This window comes from Schistosoma haematobium, chromosome ZW (genome assembly GCF_000699445.3).
Source record: "Schistosoma haematobium chromosome ZW, whole genome shotgun sequence".
Lineage (NCBI taxonomy): Eukaryota > Metazoa > Platyhelminthes > Trematoda > Strigeidida > Schistosomatidae > Schistosoma > Schistosoma haematobium.
The window spans coordinates 48,565,995-48,587,039 of record NC_067195.1 but is presented as its reverse complement, the minus strand read 5'-3'; the positions used below and the strand labels follow the sequence as shown (position 1 = coordinate 48,587,039).

Genomic DNA, 21,045 nt, shown 5'->3' with positions numbered 1-21,045 from the left:
GTTACCACATGTTTAGTTTCTAGGATCATACGGTTGAGAACCAATACCCTTAGAGACGCATCATTAACAAATTTCATCTAGAGTACTAATTGTTTCCTAAACTCAAACTCATGAGAAACGTTACATTGTAATGATTTGCGCAAACTGTGACATTATAGTGTGCTTTGGCGGAAAGTCTTCAAGAGCACAGTATGTAGAAGTGCGAGATATAACAAGAAAAAAGTTTGAAGCTCAATATACATACATAATTTACTCATATTTAAAAGTGAGTACACAAGTCAACAAATAGTAATATTGCGGGTGTGTGACTAAAGGGACAAGGAAATCAAGACTAACAACCGTAACATGAGGTTTTGCGTCCGTAACGGATTACCCTTTGCATAAGGTGCGCACGTGTTTCTTTTTGACAATCCACCAAAATTATCGGAAGTACCCGATGATCTGTACCAGTATCGAAGAGATACTATACAGTCATCATCATATCGGTGATGTGTAATAGCTTTTTACTACCTCTGGATAGATAACGTCTGGAGGATAACAGTGAAGAAGTCTCCTCAAGTAACAGATATGGTGGAAAAAGGCATTTTTATCCACAGTTGTGAGAACACTCGTATGTATTATGGCAGTAATCCCAATAAATTTTGTTGTTTTCATGTCCTTGGGGGGGGGGAAAGGCTTCCGTGAAACAAGTATTCATGGAAATCAAGACAATGATTTATGGAATACAGGAAACGGATTGTAAGTTTTTGGATATGAAAAAGGTGGTTTCATATAGTCCGAGGTTTTTCCTCAGTGAAGTGAACCACAGTGACATTGGTTCTGGTGATCACCTGAACGCCGACTTTGGAAGAATCTAGTTTATGTTCCAGGTTGTTTTGAAGCGAGACGGAAATTGCGTGAACTTGACGAGAAAGAATTCGACGTTGGACCGATTATTGGTGTTCGTTGTCCAATAAAATTTTTCGCACTTAGGAACATTTCTCCTAGTGATTGCCGTATTAACAGCTTTGTTGTTCTCAATTCAATGCTTTAATGGGTAATAATGTTCTGATGTTTGAAGTGACTACTGTGCTGTTGATTGTTATATTGTTGTAAATACTGTACAACAGATGAGTCTCTGAAGGCAAATTTATGATCGGTTGCAATCATCAGTCTAATAAACCCTTATTCTTATTTGAACTAACCAGAGGGACAGATTAATCATTAATATAAGGTATGTGATAAAGTAATAAAAATGTCACCTTGACATCCAACCATAAGTTCTGAACTGGCTGAACAGGATTTACATAAGTATTGAAATTTACGTATGATTCCTTATATTTTATTTCAGAAATTTTCATTGCGTAGTCTGCCAATTTAAATTGATATCTAATGTCTTGGTAGACTGTAGATCATTCTTTGAAAACAACGGGCCAATGACACTTAGTAGCCCTTTCAGTGCACTGAATTAAATTTAGTACCAGTATCTTTTGCGAAAACTTCACATATTTAATTGATGCTCGGACGAAATAGAAGCTGTCGCTTAACGGATTTCCATATCTAGCAGCAGTGGATCATCGATGCTTCCAGGTAGGAACTTGAGTACATTTGACGATAAATAGAAACGTGTCATCATATCATAGTAAGATACTGTCCTTAGTCCTCAAGAATATGTTGAGTTTCCCCTCAAAAGACTCATGAAAAGCTGTTTAAACCACTTCAGCTGGCAGAGGAATCCAGAATTTGACTACTCGTAAAGAACAAAAGGTGTGCCTACAGTCTGTTCTGCTATGTTGTGTCTCTTTAATTTCTAGTTGTTATCCCTAAGGTTTTTTTAGGACTGAGCCTAAGTAGGTATATAAGAGGATGACCGGTAGTGTTCAGGATGCCGTGTCATTAGGTCACGTCTGAGACGCCCATATCCTAATGGGTAAAGTTTCAGTGATTTGAGAAGTCCTTCAAAAGGTTTGAACTTGAGTCCTCGTACCAATTTCGTGGCTCGCCTTTAGATACATCCCGATGTATTGTCATCCCTTTGGGTTGAAGGAGAGAACACTGTACTTTCAGACTCCAAGTGAGGTCGAATCAAACTGTTGAAGATTAGGTGGAAAGTTTTTCCACCGAACTGCCTTAAAATACGTTACAACGTTAGCAGTACAAGGTTTGCTCGAAAGGTATTTTTTGTCACAATTAACGTAAGACTTCAGATCATAGGGTTCCAAAACCTCCAGTTCTTTGTTAACTTGTGAATCCTTTAGAAGGAAGTTACCTAAGTTGTATTCGTAGTCTGCAACGTGTCTCATATGAACTACTTTACACTTTGAAGTGCCAAAAGTAAGCCCGTTATTGCCCACCCAACTTTGAAGTCGAGTCAGATCCTCCTGAAGTGCCGATTCATCCTCTTGGTTGTCCACGGCGATCAGCAGGTTAGTTACACAAGAGTGATGCTCTCTGAAACTGTGCTGTTAGGGTGGAAAAACGTCTATGGATAGGAGGTAATCACATGGACCATCGAATATCAGGGACTACATAATTTTTGTAGGTATTAAGAGATGTGCTACCGGCCGGTAACTTCACGGTATGTTGCGTCGACCTCCTTTGAGAAGTGATGTAATACGAGCCAACTTCCAATTTTCCGGTACCTTGTCTCGGTCTAGCGATTACTGATTACATGGATTAATTACGAATTTGATTGTGCTACAAATGAATCTTAAACTGGAGTCAGATATTGACACAGAAGTTTCACCACATATGGATTTTCGGAGCACAGCTGTGGAGGATTTCGTTTTGTGAGAAATTGTAAGTTTCCCGGTCAACTTTCGAACCAGAATGATATAAATGTTAAGTGCCCTATAAATTCCAACTGTTTACCAATGGGCTACATCATTGATGAAGACTACTAGCGTAACGTTCTATAGACAAAACATTTCAATAAAACGGAGTGAGATTCAATAAATGTATCGAATATTAGGCTACTTTGATCTATTATGGTTAAAGATAAGTATCTTCTTGTTGACAAAGTAATTCAGAGTTATGGAGGATTATTTTGAGTCGGTCCCACTAGTTGTTTAGAAATTTTTCATCGGAGTTTTACTGGATCATCCAGATCAAGGGTGGATTACTTATGGCGAAAATGATTCAATATTAGTATGGACAGCTAAGGTCGAATAGTAATATTATTTCGTGAATAGTCATATAATTTTTAGTTAAATTTTATCACGGTAATATCAGCTAGAGAAGCACTGAAATTCTGGGAGCATCAGGGGGCCATTTAGTGACTTTATCAGTATGGGTGTATCACTTCACATAAGGTGCAGGCCAGTACTTTCATGTTTCGCGAAAACACTAAATTATCAGGTCCCGATTCGGTAGTAAATATTTTCAACTCGAGCCAATTTGTGCTAAAAATACTAAATATCGGGATATTATTACCCACTTTTACTAATAAAACAATGTTTGTTTGCTTTGATTTACAACAAAGTTTGTTACCAATGAAAAACAAGAATCAGACAACAATTCGATTGAGTGAACAAATATCTGGATACATGATCGATGAAATGTCAAGTGAAAGTTCTGAAGGTGGGAGACGGTTTTTAAGAAATCCAGAGAAACGAATCAATAAAAATGTTGGTAGGTAAATGAATCCTGTGGTTTTCCGAAGTTTCCTATAGTTGTGTCAAATGTTTCATTTTAGAGACTTGATAATTTTATGATATAAGGAGTTTCGAGGTTAGATAACAATTATATCTTACTGAATGAGAAGTGATTGCTTCTAGTTAGTACTTGGGCTAGGGTGGTTGCACGTTTTGAACGAAGAAGCCCCTTACAAAATGAGTGAGGAGTAACACTACGGAAAGTTATCTACGCTGCAGTCATTTGGAGCGTAGGCAAAGACAACGAGAAGGTAACCTAGTGTGACTCTGTCTTTTCGACATTTTACTATCGCGTTTTGTCCGACAACACACAAACGAAAGTCTATTGGAATCCACTCTGATAGAGCTTGTTCTGCTTTTGAACTTAATGCTATACCTACACGAGCGGGACTAAGGGAAGTGGTAGAGAGTTCTCTAGATACTCGAAGGGTAAAATCTTGCCGGTTCCTTATGTTGATAAGGCGAGGTCGAATGAATTACCGTACTTTGACTGCGTATGCGCGTTTTGGAGACGCAGTATATACCAATGGCTGGAGATTCGACACTCTTAGCCAAAGAAGTTTGATTTTCAACCTGACACGAAGTTCGAAGATGAAGTTTGTAATGTGGTTTAAGGAGACCAGAAATAACATTTCTAAAACTCAGATCACTAGCATTAGCGGCTTGCGGAGATAAAAATATACAAGAAGGGTTAGTTGGGGGGGGGTGGAAGAATTATTAAGAGGTGAGGGAGGGATTTGATAGTCAACAAGATTATCTCAGGTGTTGATAGAGGTCTAAAGACTGTTGACACTTCTCTGGTGCCCACACCGTGGAAGGATATTTCTTCTTAAGGGGACTTAAAAAGCAGCTGAATTAGTAGTTTTAGCGATCGGGAACCGTGACCCTAAAGCTCAAGGGACAACTGCTTAAGGTCGGTCACGCACGACCTTTTTATGGTAAGATTATGATGTGCTAGCTCTGCACTTTAAAAGACCTTACTACCGGAGACGGAAGTCTGTGTGGTAAGGTGAGACAATTTCGGAGTCAAACTTTTTAACCCCTTCCTTCCGGTTTGAGATAGTAGCATAGCTTCAGATGCTGGATGTTCGATGGAAACACCTCAATGCTGTCACACCCCTCTACAGTCAGCAGTACGACTTCATCGTAGAACATCAGGTTGCTGCTTTTGGTCTTACCGCTCTCCAACCGACCTGTCAGGCGTTTTAGGATCTAACGAAACATATGTTCCGGCCAATATAACTCGGTCGTGTCATCACAATAGGTACGCTCGACCACCACTTCGAGTTGGCAGCTACAATCGGGATACGTGATAATAATGGAAGCTTGGCTCCAGAAATCTTTTCGGACTCATGGCTAATGAACAACTGAGACCTGTAGATCAATAGGAGTGTGAATTATCGCTGCTCAAGGTTAGTTGTACCAGTTGAGGAGCATGGTTTATTACGTCTAGAACGCTAGGTTACAGAGAAAAACAGCAAGCGTGCGGAAATGAAATGACAGTCAAAATTCTGGTAGAGGAATATAGCACACGATGTCGATTAGCGTGTCAAGAAGTAACAAAACTGGTAGCAGTCATATATTGAACGTCGTTTATAATTCTTTTGTTAATATTAAGAGACGTAGCATTTGGAGTGCAACAATACTTTGTAGTATTATGTATACAGTTATTCTCACTTTTCCAAATTTGCCATATTGCTTGGTGACAGCTAATGAACTGTCAAAATAGAGGATCACCTTACAGCTGCTTTTAATCATTTGAATTTGCTCAACAGTTTAAAACCACAATCGGATAGGAAATCAAATTTCGGGATTTTATGCCCACGAGCAGTTCGATACCACTAAATAAACGATTTCAAATCTCTTGGTTGTTATTTCCCAATCCATTTCTTATTGTGATATAGCACAACTGTTATTCAGTACCAAAAATTGTTGACTGCTTTTTATTTTTATTTTCCATTCTAAGTACTTATATCTTTTATCATTTTATATTGTGTGATTTTTATATTTATATGTTTCATTTCTCAATCATTAACCGGCTAACACTTAGTGGTTTAAATATTTAGGTTTTATGATGAGACTTAAGTAAGGTTTGAAATTTAGTTTTTTCTAGTTGCCACCTTGAACGATACACCTTACAGTTGTCGCGTGGTGTCGAGTCCCAGTTGACTATGAACACTGCTACTGAGAAATACGTGCCAATAAAATCAGAAGGCGTAATAGAACCAAGTTTGTTTGATTGGCGATCTCGTGGTATCGAAAGAATACCAAAACCGTGCCAAGAAATGGTACAAGCAGAAGCAGCAGAAGGGAGTACGTGCGAGCGGAGTAACTAACCGCGAAACAATAATGGAGAATAATGGTAGGGCAATATAGCTGTCTTTAGCACAGTTAAACAAACGAGCACAGTAAAACAATCACTGGTACAATTCGTTGTAATAATAACTGTTTCCATTAAATCAATCGCGTTCTCTTGATAAAAGTAGGTCACTACATAGTTATTAGATCTAAGTTTAAGATGCAAACGATTTTCGAAATATACAACAAAAGCTTGACCATAAAACTTTGTCCTGAAATCATTCATCATCAATTTATTACACTGAAATATGGAACTGTATTAAAAAATACAAACTATGGTGGTGTTAGTATGTGAATAACAGATACTAAATAAATAATCAAATTGACATAATAAATAAATAATATATTTGTAATATCCCAATGAGTAGAAAAATTAGATTTTCTGACGTTTCGTGACTTAGTGTGAGCCACTTCTTCAGACAATAAATAAATAAACAAGTCAAGACTTAAACTCGGATTAATTTTTTATTCAGTTATTTATTTATTGTCTGAAGAAGTGGCTCACACTAAGTCACGAAACGTCAGAACATCTAATTTTCCTACTCATTGGGATATTGCAAATATATTATTTATTTATTTATATCAATCTACCCAGTGCTCAATTTATTCGAAATTACGCAGTCAAACCTTGGTAATGACACCTACAAATTGACATAATGTTTAAAAAGACGTAAATTATCATGACTAGATAAAAACACCTTGTTTATAGTCTTGGAGGTTATTTTAGTGGCTTGATATTGAGGTTCGTCTTGCGTAGACAATGTCCTCTGGATAGTCATAATTTAACGGGAATCATCTAATAACCACTTTATAATGTCAGTGATTTGTAAACTTTATAACGACTGTTCCTCTTTCATACAGGATTTCATTAATGATGTCCTGGTTATTTTTTATTTCAGATTTTCCATTATGATTTATATTAAGTTTCATAGGTGACAGTTTAGTTGTTTCATTTCTGATAACCGTTTTACCGTGATGAACGGTAATTCAGTTTTTAATACTTTGGTATTTGTGTTATATTAGTTCGAAAACAATCTCCAGCTACAACTGAAGATGAAAATACTGAAGATTTACTGACACCGTTTAGTGCAGGAAAAACGTCAATAGATTTTAATAAATATTCAACACAAAAGGTATTTAATAGCAAAGTAAGTTCATATTTGTGTTTACTGAAAACACATTTCACCTAATCAAGAATAATTAACAAAATAAAATAACATGAATTATATTTCGGAGTTCCTCATCAGTTGCTTACAACCTAAGCATAATAGTACTTGATTACACGTACGCCTGTTATCCATCGTCGTGGCGCATAAGCCGCTCACCAGCATTCTCAACTCAACTCTGCCCTGGGTAGTACTTTACAGTTGTTTCCTCTTCATGTCTTCTTCCAATTCTCAACACAGTGTGTTCTTTAGCCTTCCCATTTTCTGTTTCCCTTCAAGATTCCAAATTAGCGTTTGCCCCGTGATGCAATTTGATGATTTTCTTAATGTGTCGCATCCACCTACAGCATCTTTTCATAATTTCCTCTTCAGCTGGAAGTTCGTTTATTCTCTCCCATAGTAGGCCATTGCTGATGGGATCCGGTCAATGGACAGTGAGTATCTTGCGTAGACAATTGTTTATAAATAATTGTACCTTTTTAATAATAGTTGTGGTAGTTCTCTATGTTTCAGCTCCATACAATAGAACTATCTTAACGTTCGTATTGAAGATTAAACATGATAGTATTGATAATAAAAAATCAGCTTACATACTTTACAACATAGCATTAAAAATGCTTACATCAGTAAAGAATAATGTAAAGAGAAAGAACACAGGCGTACTTATCGGCGTCCGACAATGGTGGTCTTTCTTGACTTAAAGGCAGCATTTGACTCCGTAGACCGCGAGATTCTGTGGCAGTGTCTGTCATTGAAAGGCGTACCCCAGAAGTACATAAACCTTGTAAGGGCTCTTTACTCGAACACGACTAGTCGAGTCAGAGCTTATGACGACATGTCATCTACTTTTGCAACCTCAAGTGGTGTCCGTCAAGGTTGTCCACTTTCTCCATTTTTGTTTAACTTCATCATAGACCTATTGATGGGAATAACATTCTCGTCTACTGAATTCTTGGGTATTGATCTCCGTCCAGGAGGTCCACTTATCGACTTAGAATACGCAGATGATATAGTCCTGTTTGGTGAAGGCACTGATAAAATGCAATCTTCTGTTAGCACTAAGCAACAATGCAAGAATGTTTGGGATGAGCTTCTCTCCCTCTAAATGCAAGTTGTTGCTTCAGGACTGGTCTGCGTCAACACCTGAACTAAGGATAGGGAGTGAAGTAGTCGAGCGCGTTGACAACTTCACTTATCTCGGAAGTCTGATCAGCCCTAATGGGTTGGTGTCTGACAATATCTCAGCACGGATTCGAAAAGCTCGCTTGACTTTTGCCAACTTACGTCACCTATGGCGAAGGCGAGTTATCCGTCTATCAATTAAGGGACGAATATACTGCGCGGCAGTTCGTTCTGTTCTACTTTACGGCTGCGGAACGTGGCCATTAAGAGTAGAAGATACTCGTAAGTTGCTAGTATTTGACCACAGATGCCTTAGAAATATTGCTGGTGTCTGTTGGGATCACCGGTTAAGTAATAGTGAGGTTAGACGCAGGGTATTAGGATATGATGGTAAATCAGTCGATGAGGTTGTGAATCTTCATCGACTGAGATGGTTGGGTCACATGTTACGTATGCCTGAACACTGATTACCACGATGCGTAATGCTGACTAGTGTTGGAGACGGTTGGAAGAAAGTTAGGGGCGGCCAAACCAAAATGTGGCATCAGTGCTTGAAGTCACTAACTTCTAGTCTGAGCCATGTTGGTAGATGCAGACTACTTGGTTGGGATCCGCGTGACTGTCGTAACCAATGGTTGGAGACTCTTGGTGACATGGCTCAGAATCGATCACAATGGCGTCGGTGTATACACTCTCTGTCTTCCCTTAAACTAAGAGATTAAAATCGCTTCATATCTTTCTTTCTACGAACTAATTCTTTCTCCGTGTACTGTATGCTTATTGCAATCTTTCTTTTATATATTACCACCTCTGAATTAACTACTTTTATGAATCCGGTGCCCATCTTGTTGTGTTAATGAGGTATGGCAACTTGGACCGATGCATACATGTGCCTGGTCCTACGTTGTAGCTGACTGACTGACTGAAAGAGAAATAAGTATGAATGAATTATAAGGGATGTTCATATCTATTGAATAATATGAATACTTATAAGTTGAATATATCGTTATTCTCGAATAAACATTAAAAACGAGATATTAACATTGTTATTGTGCAAAGTAAAGTAAAATTATATAACTGAGTACAGCTTAAATAAGAAGTGTTGTGAAAAGTTTCATAATAAACATTTGTAAAAGACTTCACAACAACAGAACAAGATTGACAACTGAATCTTGTTGGGTTCGAATCCTACGAGACGGGGTCGTGGATGCGCACTGCTGAGTCCTACAATAGGCGAAACGGCCGTCCAGTATTTCCAAGTTTTCCATGGTGGTCTAGCTTCAATTGGCTCATGATCTCAACTATTGAAATTACTACAATCTCCACAAAACCCCTTCTGGCATAAATTACTTCAGCAAAACATGGTAAATTCAACGTTTTTGTTTATTTATTTATTATCTTGAAGGAATTTGTAAAGATTTTATTGTGTAATTCAATTTTATAACAGAAAACAGCTTGATTTATATGTATTTTATATCACTTATTTTTTAAAACTATCTACCTTTTTATTAATTAAAACAAACTAATGAATTAATTTTTATTTAATTTAAAAGCTGACAAATACAAATGGGACAAAATCAAAGGAATTTGAAAAATATTGTATCAATAATAATGTTGTGAATGAACCATTAGTAGTACGAATAAATAATGAGAATGATTTAAGTAGAATTTCAGCTTTGTCCTTCAATGATAAGAATTCACTGACTGATGCAAGTAGAGGTAAGTTTATATATATATATGGAAAAGGAATAAGAAATATTTGTTGCTTAGCTTAGAAGTTATCCTTATCAAGCCGAAATAGCTTCCCGCTCATATTGATTAAATAATACCTAGGAAAAAATTACAACGTTTGTCTACATCCTGTCAGATGCTGAAAAATTGTGAAAGCTTTTAAATCCCCTGTAAGGGAATTCAAAAAATTTAATCGAAAAGAATATTCTTCGTTCAAATACTAGTCTTTCAATTCTAAAATTCTTAGAAAACATTTAAGTAAATACGAAGTATTAACTCGAAATTAATGTGGGGGATCGCTGAAGTTAATCATAGGGTAGTGAATAGTTTCGAGTACTGAACCCTTGTCTTTATGTAATGTCAATTTTGATGGTTGAGTGGCTAATGAAACCTCAGAATAGACGAAAAACTATAAATGAAGTTTTATCAACCTCTGAAATCTGTGATGTAGACAAGATATTAGTCAACTTTTCAGATATCAGTTGTACTATGTAGGAGTCCTTTGTGTGTTAAATGAAAACCCAGAAGTGTTACAATATGTTTTTGAAATCTTGATCTTAAAACCAATTAGTCTGTCACTAGTTAGCGACCAGTATGTTGTATTTGTGTACCTATATTCCAAATTTAGATTATCTAGTTTAATGAAATAACAGTATGACAAAAGAATGAGTGGGAGAACTTCAACTATACAATTTAGTTTAATAGATAACTCTTTTGATTTGTTCAAATGTACTGTGGTGATTTGTGGTAGCGAAAGTAAGTATGATTGGTCACTGATTGTGGACAGATAGGAACCCGACTTACTGATCATTACATATATGATTTCATTTCCTCTAATTGATTTCTACTCCGGACACACTGTGAGTGACTGCTTGTAATTGCGTGGGATAAAGTGTAGTCTAGAGTTACTCTGGTTCCTTCTTCTTGGTCATGAATCAGGCATCTAATATAACGTGATATTGTCTGTGTGTAGCGGATCTTTTGAGTATTCAGTCTAACTGTATTATAAGCTCAGTCACATATATCGGTTTTATTATCATATTATTGTATTAGCTTAGCATACTGCAGAGAGAGAGAGAGAGAGAAAGATGTTTTAATTCATCCGTTATATCAGGTGCTATATACTATATAAATTAATAAGTAACAAAAATAAACGTTGAAAGTATTTGGGAACAGAAAATGGTTGGTGTTATAAATTGTGACCTGCGTGCCCTGTTAGTTTATAACGTAATGATACTGTCAACTAGAGAGCAGTGAATTATCGATCGGACTAATGACTCTTAAAACCCGTGCGAGTAGTCTAGAATCCAGATTGGTCTTGCTTTCTGCCTAGCCCAGCCAGTTAAGTTCAGAACACCAATCTCAGCCTCTGCGATATGAATCATTTAATTCAAACATACTCGGTTTGTATACCAACCAGACGGACCACACCGTGACATAAAATATGAAACAACATTTGTACAAGAATTAGCCAAATGTGGCTGTGAATAAGGGAGGTAGTAATTAATAGACAGGGCATGATTTAAGAATGCTAAATCTTATAGTAATAGTTCATAGGTCAAAATAGAGCTCATAATAAGAGGGACACGGATATGAATCGTTTAGTTACATAACAATTGTACGATAAAAATATACTTATAGTATTGGTCCATAAATGGATCCCAAAAATTACCATTCATTATGCTTATCGGGACATAACAGTTAGGATATAGGGAGTTAGACGCACAATGGAAAGAAAAGTTAGGTATTTTATATGAGTGAATAAAACAAAATTATAATAAATACCACAAATCAGAAAGCAACAGATAAATTTGTAGACAGTGGACATAATAGCAATTAACAAAAATAATTCAGACCTCACGTTTTGTAAATTAACGATCTGTTCAAAGTAAATGGATTTTTAGTGTAGTGCACAGGAGAAATAAACTGAGAAAAATAGAATGATCCAAAATATTGAAATAGAAGTATGAACTGGTAAGATAAGTGGGTTATTGTAACAGAGGAATATTGCTTATTCTAATAAATAAACCATATAAAAAGTTAAATACACTTCAAAATATTGAATAAATAATATGACATTAAATAGGAACATCGAAATTAGGCTGAAAATAATAAAAATAAAAAATAAGTCTAATTGTTTTCACTTGTTTTGAGGATTTACATTTGAACGCTAAGACATATCTCTTCACCTGATATTATTATAAACGATTCAATACCATGACGCTTATTACGTCTATTATTAACTAGTGTACTTTCTGAGGTACAAGTTTAAGGTTCCTACTTCAAATTTGTGAAATATGTATTGATTTAAAAATTCAATCTATAAACTTATAAGATAATTCCTTATTTACTGAAATTAAATTTCTATAGAACCTTCACGAATTGAAAGCAAAATGAGTACATTCGATGATCAATTAATATTATCTGTTGATGAATTAGTGAATGAGAATAGAATAGATTGCGGAAGTTATTGCTCAACTAATCGTTTTGACAAATCGTACAGTGAGTTTCTGATTTGTTACTTATAGTTGGGATGGTAAAACATTATTTGAATCAAAAGTAAGATACATATGAAAAGTGGGCTTTATTAGAACCTAGAAATACTGATATTAGGTTTCCAGTTAGTTGAATTCTGATATTTTATATGTACCCAATCAATCGACAATAAAGAAAACATTACTGGTCTTAAATGAACAGCATATTTATTTAAGAATGCAAGTCAGGTAAAAATACAGTTGCTTTTTTGGCTGAAGTTGAGCCTGCTCGAGCAACCCAGGTATATTAGGACATCGATACCTAGCTCGATGTGTTAGCTTATTCATTTCACTAAAATTTAATGAGATCTCCATCAAGTGTCGAATACTCATTAAACTGTTTTTTTTTAGTGGTTTTTGCCTTTACATTATTTGTAGGAGAAATGGACTCCTAAATAAATCTCTTTACATATGTAGTCAAAAAGTAAACCTATTGCTCTTGTCGATGATATTCGTAATAAAGTTTCCTAATGCTCTAGAATGTATATTGTGTCAAGATATGATAGTTCTGTAGAATTTATCAAAGCTCAGTGACTAAAGTCATAGATTGGGAAGAACAGAACAGGGTTACTTTTCTTAACTGATCTAAGTAATAGTTATTTTAATATTAAAAAAAGTATTACTGGGTATATATATATATGAGATATCCTGGAAATAATTTCATTGCAATCAATATTTATGAATACTTAACACTGTCCATACTTTATAGACAGGTATCTCGGAGAAGACATCACCGGTGTCATCTTCAAATATTATTTGACAAGAATAACGGTAAACCTGTAACTTACATCCTCAAAGGAAGTAGTCTGTCAGTACATCCTTATCGTGTAACTGCTACAGTTTCTTAGATGTGATGTAGATTAGATTTTTGACCTAATGATTCATGTAAAGTGGATAGAGAATAATTAAACAACCTATATCTGTAATGTCACATTTTAAACTAGCTGTTACGGATTGATTACTGGACTATCCTAATGAAACCCTTTTAAATAGACCTTAGCAAAATCCTAGTCCATGCATTTAAACCAATTTTATCATTCATCAAGTTAAATTACCAATGCATTGTGCAAACGTTTCCTGTCAGAGAAAACTATTTCTTTCTTATTTAAACTTGTACAGTTAAATCGCTAGTTATAATATACTACTTTAATCTCATTGAAATTGTTAAATATAAAATACTAGTAATATATACAGAATACGTGTTGTAAGCAAACTAGCCGACCTACTAGATAGATTTCAATCAGAACTAAATGATGAGACAAATATGGCATTAATAACTACTTAGTGACCGATCAATTGTAAATATGCTTCAGTCCTACAGGAGGTCAATTATAGACAGAACAGTTCAGTGATAACGACTTAGACTGTGAAGCTGCGTGATTCAGATTTGGATCCAGTAGGGAGTATCAATTTCATTATGAAAGAAGTAGACCTTGCTAATGAGTGCCACACAGAATGAAAACTTGGTTCAAGGTTCCTACCTCCAACCGTCTAACATGACTAACTGAGTAGCATTTAACCTAACTGAATAGAGGAGAACTAAAAAGTTCACTGAAATAAAATCAACACATGAAAAAGTATAATGAAATAAATTAAGTAAAGTGTAAGTTTTTATGGAAGTTATAGATTCGCAACTAGATTTGTTACTGATGTTAAATACTACTTATCAAAATATTTAATGATATTAATGATAAAATATCACTCGCAAAAAGTACTATGGATAAACAGTGACACTAGTTAATGGCAATTCTAGCTATCAATCTCATTTATCACTAGAAGGACAAATTAATTTGATGAAGTTCTTGACATATAAGAAATTAGTGATTATTAATTCTATTTTAAGTAATTTAAAATTGATTTCAGTAGTTGAAATGTATTTATTTATTTGCTTTCTTTAAATCATGTTTGAAACATCTTATCATTGATAATTAATTGAACGTTCATACTTTCAGTTCATGTATTTCTTATTTTATTCATGTACTGTTTCAAAATGGAATGACTCAAATGTTTACAATTTCAAGCTAAAACATTTTTCCCTATATTTGAAAAATGACAAAATTCAAAAGTTGCAAGGATTTTGGCACATAAAGGAATATGAAATACTTACGCATATGTACTAGTAATATTGATTATAAAAGTAATCATTAAGAACTCGAAAGTCTTCACTATTTTTATTGACTCAAACTATTTGGTTTACATTTTCAAATCATTTTAGTTTACTGCTCTGTTTTCATTACTCAACGTTTGCTAAATGATAGCGTTTAGAGATCGAAGTAAATTTTTAAAAGATTCACACTGTAGATACTATCGAATTGATAACTCAGCTGTTAATACTCAGTGAGACTAGACAAGCCCATTCATGTCTGTTCTGTAGATCACTATTTTTTTAGCTCCGTGTATCTAGACACTTGAAGCTGATTATTCTTTTCTCAATTCTTAACCACATATTGATTAACCAAATGCTATTACGTATAGCTGCTATTATCTTCCTTGAAATTGTAATCTATATATCCTCTTTATGTCATTTCTTCTCACTATTCCGTTTAAAATTTCCCAAATTTAAGGACAGAAAAAGAACATCCTCATTAGAGCAACAATGCAAGTAAGATACGCTCATAAAATAGCTTAGAGGTGTTTTTTTGCTATGGTATTTAGACTTAAAATTCTTATCAGTAAAACTCATTTATCTTCTTAGATGAAAAATCACTGATAGATATTGAAGAAATTATTGAATGTGAAAACTCCCATTCATCTAGCTTGACGGAGAAGATATCTAATAAAAAACTTCCATTGGAAAAGATATCTTGTCAAGTGGACAATGAAAACAATACTAGTGAAATAGATGAATATTCAGATGATTTTGAAAATGAACAAGATCTAACTAGTTCAACTAAAGAAAATTTAAAATGCAATCTAATCACAACGCAGAAATCATTATCACTTAAAACAAAAATGGCTGATTGTTCAGTAAATCAAAAAGTTTATAATGCAGGTTCGTTGATAATGAATGATTAATTAAATATATTGTGTATTTTGCTGGAGAATAACTAGTGAATGTGTTTTCGGTTAATGTACTATTTTTTCAAGTACATTATTTTTCAGAGTATGGAAGTCACGTAATTTTCAACCTAATGAGTGAAGCGACTCATTGCTTGGATACTTATACACCCATAAAATTTCAATGAAATTCTTAAACTATCGGTCTGAGTGTTTTGTACGCTTTAAGTACATTGTAGTTTGCCGTGTGATGTTTGCTAGTTTAATTTTTTACACGTCTTCATGATAAAAACATAGCTTGATTAGAAAGTATTTTAAGAAGTTAACAAGTGTTGATGGACAATCTCAACTAAGTTCTATCCTTGAGGTACATTAAAAATTAATGATATAAAAAACCATCAAGTAAAAGTATCCCAATCGTCATAGGATATAATTACTCCTGTAAAAGAGATTTTGATGAATCTAGCCTAATATATTCACTGGGTGTTTTCAATATTTTTCAGGCTATAACATTATCAACCTCTTCCTTTTTGAATGGGTTAAGCAGATATTTCAGTACAACATGGTATATTCTGTCATAATGTTAACTTTATTTGTATCATTCGTCCTTGTTGAATTACCTACTTACGCCTGTCACCCCTTGTAGAGCATAAGCTACCAACAAGAATTTTCTCACCTACTCTATTCTAAGCTCTCGTTTCCGGTTGTTATTCACTCCTTTGATGTGTGCTTGCACTTCCCGGTGTAACATGTTCTTTGGTCCGCACAACAGAAGTGTTTTGACGTTCGTACTGAAAATTCTAACTTTGATGTTGGCATACAGTTTTTTTAAGTTCCATATGTTCTTCAATTGTAGGGATGGCGCTCCCGATTTACGACTATACTACCAGTTTGCTTAATTCATCATTTACCAATCACAATATCCTCATATTTTTTATCCCGTAGGTTTGTTTATATACTGTTAACGATTTATCAGGGTAGTTAGAACATCAACCACGTAGACAGATATAAAATTAACATTATGTTATTGTAGACAACAGCTAATGTAATAAATTCTTTTAAATGAAGTAAGATCCTGATAGAATTTGAAATAATATCTATGACTATCTTATGTGTGTTCACGCTATGTGTTATATAACGTTTTCTCAAACCACAAATTAGCACCTACGAATTCTTATGGACCATTGAATAAAACGAATTTACGTGAAACGATTTCATATAAAAAGTAAGTACAAATACGCTATTTGTCAAACTATCAATTATTTATCAAGTTGTATTAAATTTACACAATACTGCCCAAAACTAATAATTTACGTTTGTATTTCATAAAAGCGTAACATTTTTCAGTCGAAACCAGTGCTCAATAAAAATAGTACATAAATAAAAATTTCATCTATTCGGAGTTTGCTGAATTAGATGCTGCATAGGATGATAGGATTCGATTATGATGATTTCCAAGAATGGATTTTAAATATTTGAATTTCAGTGTTATGATATTAAAATTAACTAGTAAAAACATGAGTTGCCTGAACTGATAATCTGACCATTGTTTTGATAACAAGATCTGAGACTATCACATTACAAAAAGACATAGCTATCTGGGTATTATGTGAAAGTAAAACTTTTCAAATACAGAAAATTCAATTAAAGCAGTGTAACTGAGTAACTTAACAAATAATTATTCCGAACTAAACATGAAATTCACAAGATGACAACTGGACGAGGTTGTAGTTTTGTCCGACTTATACCCTAGTCTAATTTTTATTCTACATTCTCAGTTATACAACCCACTAGGCGTTAACACTGGATTACTATTCAACGAATTTGTGCAGTTTGATAGTAAATTTTCACCACGAACCAACAACAGTTGGAGAACCACTGAAAACTAGAAGTATTAAGTTGCTGATTTTTTCCAGTCTGAAAGTTCATAAACGAAATTGACATGAAGTATTAAATCATAGTGTGAACAGCGTATAGTTAAGTTTACCGACTTTTTGTGGTTTTTTTTCTTCAGAATATCAAAAAACGTATCTGAAACCGAACAAACAAAGGATGCTGAAGTTCAAACAGTGTGGTCAGGTGATTTTTCACAAAACTACCATATTCCACACAACCTTCCAATAATAAAATATGAAGAAATTCCTAATTCTACTGTTAACACTACTCTTGAAATGCAAAATATAACGTCATCGCTCATAAATTACAAAACATTACATAGTAAGTGTCATATTTCAAGAAGTTTCCTGTGATATAAATTATGATAGTTGTAAAATTGTTATTCTCTGTCGTTTGTGTAATTGGCGATCTGAAACATATATATCGAATTTCAGTACTCAGAAAAAAATTTAGTGTATAATGGAGGAACCATGAATAGCAACACTAGAGACATTTTCTGACAATCATTGGGTTGATTAAACTTACTAGAGCCATTTATAATAACAATAAGTTATTGTTTTACATGATGAATATAATTTGTCAACGAAAACTAGTACGCGATAACGTTTCAAGTGAACGGTACTGGGTTCGAGTCCCGGAGTATATATCAACTCTAGGATATAATAGCATCCGACTGACGAGTCCCAAACACGGTGAAACGCGCGTCCTGGATTCCACTGTTAGACATTATCTCTACTTAGAAAACTATTACAGTTAATTTGTAACATTTATATATACACCTTGTTAAAGAATCGATTATAATTTTTCTCAATTATTTTTTTAACTAGCCTTAACAACTTATAATCCTTGTTTAACTGCACTGGATAATATGTTGAAACAACAAATAAATCTTACAAGAGAATTTTTAAGAACACAAAGAAATTTACATGAAACGATTAGTAAAGCAATAAGTCAATGTGTTATTACCAACAATTATAATTAAAGAGAGAGATTTATACAGGTAAGTGATAAATATATTCAAATAAAAATTTCCATGAAACTATATTGTTTCGTTAGAAAAGTAAGCGTTTGGTCTGTCACTTATGTATAACCTACAGAACTAGTTCATTTTGAAGGTAATCTCTTGTCAATACATGTTATTACTTTATAAGCCATCGAAAAAACAGTGAATGACTTAACGACTAGTTTATTCTGGTTCAGTTTCGAGTTTGCTTCATAAGAGATTTAAAATTGTCATTACATTACATATAAATAGATCTTGTATTTTATGGAACTATGAATGTGGACAACTGAACAGTCCCAGATTAAAACACTCTTCCCATTGTATCTAACACTTTACCAGCTGTTATCAGTTTGAATTTTCACTAAATCCTTCATGTATTTTTGATTGTATAGCTTAAAAAATGTCACTGATTGTTGTTTTTTGTGAACTTTCAAAGTAATTAGAAATATCAGAGTAACGAATTGTTCAAAGGACTAAACAACTAACTTAAATATCAGTAATCCAAATCCTTATCAGCCATCATACAGTTTATGGAAATTTCTCGAGGTTAAGTAGATGTCTTCTCACCTTGCTTTTGGATGTGGTTTCCACAATTATATCTGATGATGATACAAATAAAATAAACTAAACTGCAGTTTACATCTATTAAAATGAAACTTGGATTCTTAGTGAAAATGTCACAGGTTTTAGTAATCGATTTAGCAACTCGGTGGTATACACTTTTGGATTTTCAATTGAAAGGTAACGAGTTTGAATCTCAGAGTAGAAATCAACACTGAGATTTATGGACATCTGGTTGTTCAATCTTAAAAAGAAAGAAACGAGGGTTCCGTATTCGACTGGTAACTAAATATTTAATATAAAACTTATAACGATAAAATGTGAAAAAAAAGATAGTATAGTGACAGGGATTTGGCAATCTCAATTCTGAATATAAGAAACGAGAAATTGTAAACACTTACTAATGTATGAAATATGTTGCTGAAATCAAAATCGTGCACCATTTCTGTTTAAATCGAAAATACTTTCAATTAACATCCATGATGAGATCTACACAACTTAGCAGTTTCATGTAAATTTATACGAACAAAATGGTAGATAGATTCTCAAATGACTACTAAGATGTTTCATAATAGTCTATACATATACTTTTATTCTATTAAATAATAGATGTATATTTGTACATTTATTGAATAAAACATGTTTTATATTGAATGGTCAATTTTCATTTAAGAATTACAATGAATAGAGATTATAATTTGATTTTACAAGAAAAAATAATGCAATAATCTAACACACAAAATTAAAATCTAAACGAATATATATTTATCTATCTATTTTTGTTTTATTACAGACTACAGTGAAGAGATTATAGAGAAAAAAATGACATCTGAAAAGTATTAATAATAACTTTTGAGATGTACTTCATGCGGTTCAATAAACTGAACACTAATACTAGGATTATTAATATCATTAATTTTCTAGAGTATAAATTATATTCAATTAGTTGATAAGTATATGAGAGTATAATGGTTAAGTGAAATTTTATTAAAGCTATTTAATCGACAATTTGTAATCTTTATTTTTCTTCTTTAAAACGCATATTACGAAATATGAAATTATCTTTGTATTTATCATAAACATGAAATATGCTACCTCCCTCCCCCCTTTTCACTTCACTATGTAAAATATGAATAAATGTTATTTTAAATTACAGTACAATATTTATATTTTATTTACAAATATATATATGAAAATGTACTCTCCATGACATACAAAATTAATCGGGAAGTAACGGCATTAAACGAGCTTGTTTAGCTTTGTGTTTTTTGATTCGTTTATCTCGTGTTGTTATTAATTCATCGAATAGATCGATTTGTTGATTCTCTTCTAGTTTTCTAGCTAAACATTCTAAACCGGCTAAATTCATACCGATAAGATTCTAAAATGTATAAAAGAGAAATAAGTGAAAATAATTAAAGATTTTAAGGATGTTATAACCTTATTGATGTTTATTAATATAGAGAAGTGATTGTCATTAAAACTGATAGTTCCGAAAACATTTCACTTCAGTATAGCAGCGAGTCAATATGAATAAATATTCAAAGTTAGATAAACTAAACAAATCAACACAAAATCCCTTCAGCTAAATTGTAACAGTCAGCTCACTGGTGACTTCGAAATGTAGTTCAAATTCTAGTGAGAAGTTGGGATTTTAGAGTTTATTATATTGGAAGTAAGAAAGCTTCCATCAATGACATTAGGTAACCGTCGCTTTATATCATAAATGGAATAAATTTCAAGTCGTACCATGGGACGTCAACGTAATAGTTGTAATCGCTAGGCGTTAGCTGTAAGATATGAAGCCCTTGTATTCGATCCCCAGTGGTATTTTAGGTGCGAACTGCTGAAGAGTTCCGTACTAGGGTAAAAGAGCTGTTCAGTGCTACTACTGGTACCTTAGAAATTAAACCAATCTCCATAAAACCCTTCAAACAAACGGTAATCAATATAAATTGATTCTACATTACACTACTCTCATTTTTTTCAAACATTATGGTTGGAGATCGTAGATAACATGAATACAATAGCTAGTTAGAGGAGAG

The 21,045-nt window shown here is 33.7% G+C and overlaps 2 protein-coding genes across 5 annotated transcripts in view; one reads left to right on the top strand and one right to left on the bottom strand.

Moving 5' to 3' along the window:
* Positions 1-869: 869 nt before the first annotated feature.
* MS3_00003750 (uncharacterized protein) lies at positions 870-20,198 on the top strand (the record flags this gene model as incomplete). Of its 3 annotated transcripts, XM_051211611.1 has the most annotated exons (10): positions 870-1,213; positions 3,461-3,609; positions 7,014-7,138; positions 9,832-9,997; positions 12,380-12,511; positions 15,239-15,535; positions 16,702-16,765; positions 17,555-17,757; positions 18,264-18,436; positions 19,794-20,151. In XM_051211611.1, 8 exons carry the CDS (start codon positions 3,471-3,473, stop codon positions 18,416-18,418), a joined length of 1,281 nt encoding a protein of 426 aa, XP_051071693.1. The 3 variants fall into 3 exon arrangements, with proteins under 3 accessions (XP_051071693.1, XP_051071692.1, XP_012797835.1); XM_051211610.1 differs by lacking the exon at positions 16,702-16,765 and having other exon boundaries at positions 870-1,569; positions 19,794-20,198; XM_012942381.1 differs by lacking the exons at positions 870-1,213; positions 19,794-20,151 and having other exon boundaries at positions 3,432-3,609; positions 18,264-18,418.
* WDR3_1 (Dip2/Utp12 protein) overlaps positions 20,151-21,045 on the bottom strand; it is a 23,319-nt gene continuing 22,424 nt past the window's right edge. For both annotated transcript variants that reach the window (XM_051211609.1, XM_051211608.1), the window contains one exon: positions 20,151-20,381. In XM_051211609.1, coding sequence (XP_051071690.1) covers positions 20,220-20,381 — 162 coding nt within the window. In that variant the 3' untranslated portion in view covers positions 20,151-20,219. The remainder of the gene's footprint in view (positions 20,382-21,045) is intronic.